This window comes from Octodon degus, unplaced genomic scaffold (assembly GCF_000260255.1).
Source record: "Octodon degus isolate 3935 unplaced genomic scaffold, OctDeg1.0 scaffold00055, whole genome shotgun sequence".
Classification (NCBI taxonomy): Eukaryota; Metazoa; Chordata; class Mammalia; order Rodentia; family Octodontidae; genus Octodon; species Octodon degus.
The window spans coordinates 4665069-4670400 of NW_004524631.1; the positions used below are offsets into that span (position 1 = coordinate 4665069).

General features: G+C 38.2%; 1 protein-coding gene across 1 annotated transcript in view; it reads left to right on the forward strand.

The window, feature by feature from the left end:
• Pld1 (phospholipase D1) overlaps nucleotides 1-5332 on the forward strand; it is a 172791-nt gene that overhangs the window by 88596 nt on the left and 78863 nt on the right. The window contains exons 14-16 of the mRNA XM_004633552.2: nucleotides 1465-1665; nucleotides 2628-2841; nucleotides 3420-3533. Of these exons, the coding sequence (XP_004633609.2) occupies nucleotides 1465-1665; nucleotides 2628-2841; nucleotides 3420-3533 (529 nt within the window). The remainder of the gene's footprint in view (nucleotides 1-1464; nucleotides 1666-2627; nucleotides 2842-3419; nucleotides 3534-5332) is intronic.

Below are 5332 nucleotides of genomic sequence, written 5' to 3' on the forward strand. Positions count from 1 at the left end.
GTGTGTGTGTGTGTGTGTGTGGCCAGCTCAGCCCACCAGGGGGCGGGGCTGGCTGGCATGTGGGGCTGGGGGATTGAACCGGGGTCCTCGTGCTTTTAGTTTGTTCTAAGTAGGTGCTTTAGACCACTGAGCCATCTCACCAGCCCCAGAACAAAGATCTTAAAAGTAAATATTTTAAAACTTAGAGCACTAGAAAAAGAAGTTAAACTTGAAGTTAATATGAAGAAGGAAATAAAGATAAGAACAGAGATAAGTAAGCTAGAAAACATAAACATGTTCATACTGCTCCAAAATCTTTAATTTATATAAAAATAAATTAAAGCAAAAATTTGTTCTTTGATATCAACCAAATTGACAAATCTTTAGCTAAATACACAATAAAGAAGGGAAAAGTCTTGAATTGCTGAAATCGGAAATGAAAAAGGGAACATTACTCCCAATCCTTCAGAGACAAAGAGGGTTTTTAAAGATTACTATGAACAGTTGTACATATTGGATAACCTAGATGAATTGGACAAAATCGTAGAAATGCAAAACTTACCAAAAGCAAACCACAAAGAACTATAAAATGTACATAGATCTATAAGCAGTAAGAAGATTGATCACTAACGAGAAATCTCCCCAAAGAGAGAAGTACTGGATTGAATGGCTTCATTGATGAATTCTATCAAACTGCTGAAGAAAATCAAACACCAATTCTCCTAAAATTTTTCCAAAAATTAAAGAAAAGGGAAAACTCAAAGTAAATATTTTATGTATTAAAAAATAAATCTTTTGTAACTCCCAACTCATAACACTGATACCATCAAGTTGCACATTTAAAATGATTATAGTGATGAGTTTTGTTATGCGTATTTTACCACAATAAAAAAATATATTGTGCCCGCTTTGGCAGCACATATACTAAAAAATATACTTGTCAAACTGGAGTCTTTCTACTCAGAGTGGGATCCTTAGGAAACTGTGTTTCAAAATAGGTGGGACTAACTTCCCTTTGAAACAAAAAGCTATTCAAATAACTATATATCCAAGACCAAGTATTTCAGCTCAAAGGCTACCAAAGCATCAATATAATTCATTAATTTTTTTCTTCATATATGGATGTTGGCTAAATATTTTTAGAGTTATTTCCAAATACAACAGTCCTTTTAGGTGGAAAAGGAAAGCGACTACCCATCAAGCTGAATTTTTATATAACATGTAGTCAAGTTTCAAGCTAAATGAAGGCTGCTCCAAAATCCAGTATTTGACTTGGGGGCTTAAGAAGTAGATAGGAGTTATCTTCTGCTAAGTATGGTACAAAAATTAAAATGAGGAGTGTGGAGGATTTTCTTTGGTGTATGTGTAGCTAAGTTTGGTATTTGAATTGTAAGAAAATGCTTTTCAAGGAGCAAGCAAAATCCTTTTATGATTTGAAGGACAACTATAAAAGCATGCTACATGTAGGCTTTCTCTCCTCTCAAGGTGATGAGGCACCCGGATCATGTGTCGTCCAGCGTTTATTTATGGGCTCATCATGAGAAACTTGTCATCATCGATCAGTCAGTGGCCTTTGTAGGTGGGATTGACCTGGCCTACGGCAGGTGGGATGACAATGAACATAGACTCACAGATGTGGGAAGTGTGAAGCGAGTCATTTCAGGCCCGTCCCTGGGATCGCTAGCAGTAAGTCAATTCTGCTTTTATGGCACTGCATAATATGAACATGATTTTCATAAGTATGTGTTAACAGCGTGACTGAATGATGATGGACAGGCAGCATCTCTTGGAGTAGACAGAACATTGAGTTAAACCTCAGATTTATCTTGTTTTATACCAGCCTTATCACCTAGCTAGCATGGAATTAGCGTCTTTCAGTCTCAATTTCTTCTCTTGTAGGAAGAAGGCAGACTCAATACAGTTTGATATCTCAGACTCAGCTTCTTAATTTTCCATGTAAATTAAGGATTTATTTCCCACTTGAAGTTCATAAAAGTGTGTGACAATCAAAATTCAGGTTAAAAAACACTGAAAAAGCTTATTAAAATAGCTTAAGGGAAGAGGGATGTAGCTCAGTGTTAAGAGTTCATCTTAGGTAAGATGTTGAGAATTTCCCTGTGATAATGACACAACAAAACAGATCACTCTGAGGTCATTTCGAGGGAAATTCTTTCTACATTAAGTAGAAAGTGAATCACTTTGTAAAGTACCTGTCAAATCAAGAGATGCTAAAATATGTATATGTTTATATCTATTTTCTTGTTATTTCAACTCTGTGGCTACCAAAGTATCAGTGCACTTATTAAAATTTTTGGTGGACTGCATCTTATTTATTGTTGATGAGGGCAATAGTAAGTTAGTGAAGGGATAGGAGAGAAAATGACAAACACAAGAATTTTCATATTTATCCATGAAAGTAGCTTGGTAATTCACCAGTAACTTACGTAATTGTATTTGAGATAAACAGGTAATTGGAATGAAATTTCAAGAATTTGGACCGCTGAAGGAGAACCACAGTGACCCTAGACTTTCTTGAGTGTGTGTTATCTGGCTCCATCATCATCCCCTCTCTACTTGAATTAAAGGACCTAATTGAAGCATAGCTACAGCAGTGTTTTGTTTATTTATGTTTTATATTATTTTTTCAGGCTGCCGTCACAGACTCTATGGAATCCTTAGGCCTCAAAGATAAAAATGAATCTAATAAAACTGTTGCCAGCATGAAGAGTCCTGATGAGACAGACTCAAAACTGAAAGGTGTAGGAAAGCCACGAAAGTTGTCCAAACTTAACCTCTACCGGCAGCTCCACTGGCACCATCTGCATAGCGCGGACAGTGTCAGCAGCCTGGACAGCGCCTCCAGTGAGTCACCTCTTTAGCAGGGAGCGGGTTGAGTCCCTGGGTCTCTCCCTAACCAGCCACAGCATGCCCGTTTCAGAATCAATCTTTCTGTAAGCGTCAGATGAGCCCGGCGGACAGGTTGCTGTGTCATGCCATTCAGCGTCCTGCCCCCTCATGGCTTGCTTGACTCATTTTGAAAACATATACTGTCTTAGGCGCGCAAAGTACTCATGACAACCATTATTTATGCTTTTGATAGTAGAAGAATGGCTATGAGTTTCTAAAACATGCCAAGCTAGGAAGGCAAAGAAAGGTACATAGATGTATCCTATAAATTTTTCTTAGAAGAAATTTCATTGTCTTCCCATCCAGAAATATGTCAAGCTTATGTCATCAAGCATCAGATATTATATGTCTTGTAAATTTAATATTCTTTGCAAATCTTCTCTAAAGCCTTGCAGTTTTCTATTCTACAGAAATTTATGACTCACTTTTTATCCGGGCTAGTTTGCAAAATGATTGAGATTTCCGATTTAGAAAACTTGCTATATGCGTATATATGTTTCTTTGTAAAAAGAAGAACTCTCAACTTTCTCCAGGTTATGTTAATCACTATAGAAGTCATCAGAATTTAATCCATGGTTTAAAACCCCACTTGAAACTCTTTCGCCCTTCCAGTGAGTCTGAGCAGGGACTCACTAGACACAGCACCGGTAAGTGACCTGTGAGCAGCAGAACCCTCAGGCTTCAGCTTTCCTTGCAATGTCTGTTGCATGGGTACAATTAATGTGTTTCCAGACTGGCTTCCTGTTCCCCAAATTCTCAGGCTACATGTATTCTGGAGAGCTCGCTCTGTGCAAAGTGCAAGATCCCTGTGCCTTGAGAACTTAGAACTTACCTAATGTTTGGCTGCGTGTCACACGCAGTGCCCTCGTGTTGTGCAGTTGTGTTGGAAAGTGGATGTCTTCCTCTGTCATGATCCAGAGAGACTCTTTGGGTGGACCACTTTAAGTCAGATCTGGAAGTCAGTTGGCTGGTGGAGAAAGAATGACACTGCACATGAAGGAAATGAGTTGAGCAACAGTGCAGGCATGGGAGAAGACAGCATCATTGCTGTTAACAGAAAATACAGCGTTTAGCTAAGAGACAGTTTTTGGTGTAAAAATGATGGAGGTGGTCATGTTTGGAGTTCCAAACAATGCTGGGAAGCTGGAACTTTAGTTGGTTAAAAATATTGAGACCAACTAAACGTAGCGATCAATGTGTATAATCATAACAGTCTAGTAGGCTAGTACAGGAGGATCCAAGTTGGACCCCAGCCTGGGCAACTTAGTGACTTAGTGAGACCCTGTCTCACAATTAAAACTGGGCCAGGCAAGCTCAAGGACCTGAGTTCAATCCCCAGGACTGCGTGCTGTGCCAGCTCCAGAACTAGGTGTGGTGGCACATGCCTGTAATCCCAGTACTGGGGAGGCTGAGACAGGAGTATCACTAGGAGTCTGAACTGCATAGTGAGACCCTGTATACTTAATAATAATAATAAGGAATGTCCAAACCTGCTTTTTGATATCTCTATGTATGAAAGCAGGATGGTTTGGAGAACTGTACTGTGGATTTCTGCTGCCTTATGGAAAGGAGCAGTTAATGGTTAATTTGTTTTATCTCCTTTTTTCAATTGTTTGTCCTTTTTCCCTTCTTAATTTCTTATATATTTGTTTGTTTTTTTCTTCCTCCTTCCAATTTTGTATGAATATATCTGGTAATATGAACAACTAATTAGAAAACAATACTACATTACAACAAATACTATGAAATTCTTATTATTTTGTTAAGTGAAATTCTTTATCACTTGTAATTTTTCTGTTTTAATACTATTCTTTACTCTCTTTAAAAAATTAAAAATAAAAAAAAATTAAAAACTGGGCCAGGGATGTAGCGCGGTGTGAAGCCCCTACACTGAATCTCAAGTACCAAGAAAATTTCAAATGCTTTAAAATGAAGGTATCATGCTCTACACATGAATGTTTAGAAATTATAATCTGATAACCTTTTGTAAAATGAATCAGATATTTGAGGAATGATTCATCAGGGCCTAACTTATGGTGGGAGTGAAGAAGGATTTACCAAGTGACACAAAATAAGGATAAGAAATAATCAAAATAAACACAACAGTAAAACCGTCAGCTAATCTTTATTTGGCAAGACTGTCCCTGCCTTAAGTGTGTGCAGTAATGGTGGTACTGCTGTCTCCATTTTACAGATGAGGAAACTCAGAGGCGATAAGCAGCTTGCCCAGAATTGTCTGGGTTTCTTAGTGCTTGGGATTTAAATTTATGATTTAGAAGAAATGCAGTTTGTTACGTCATGACCTTCTGGCCAGAACTCCAAGGGCAGGGTTCTCTGTATTGTTCAGGAGATGAGGACATTAGAGCCTAGACCATATGCCTCCTTCTGCATCACCTGTGGCTAGCAAGTGCTAAGGTACCTGATAAATCAAGTTGGACTTTGAGCA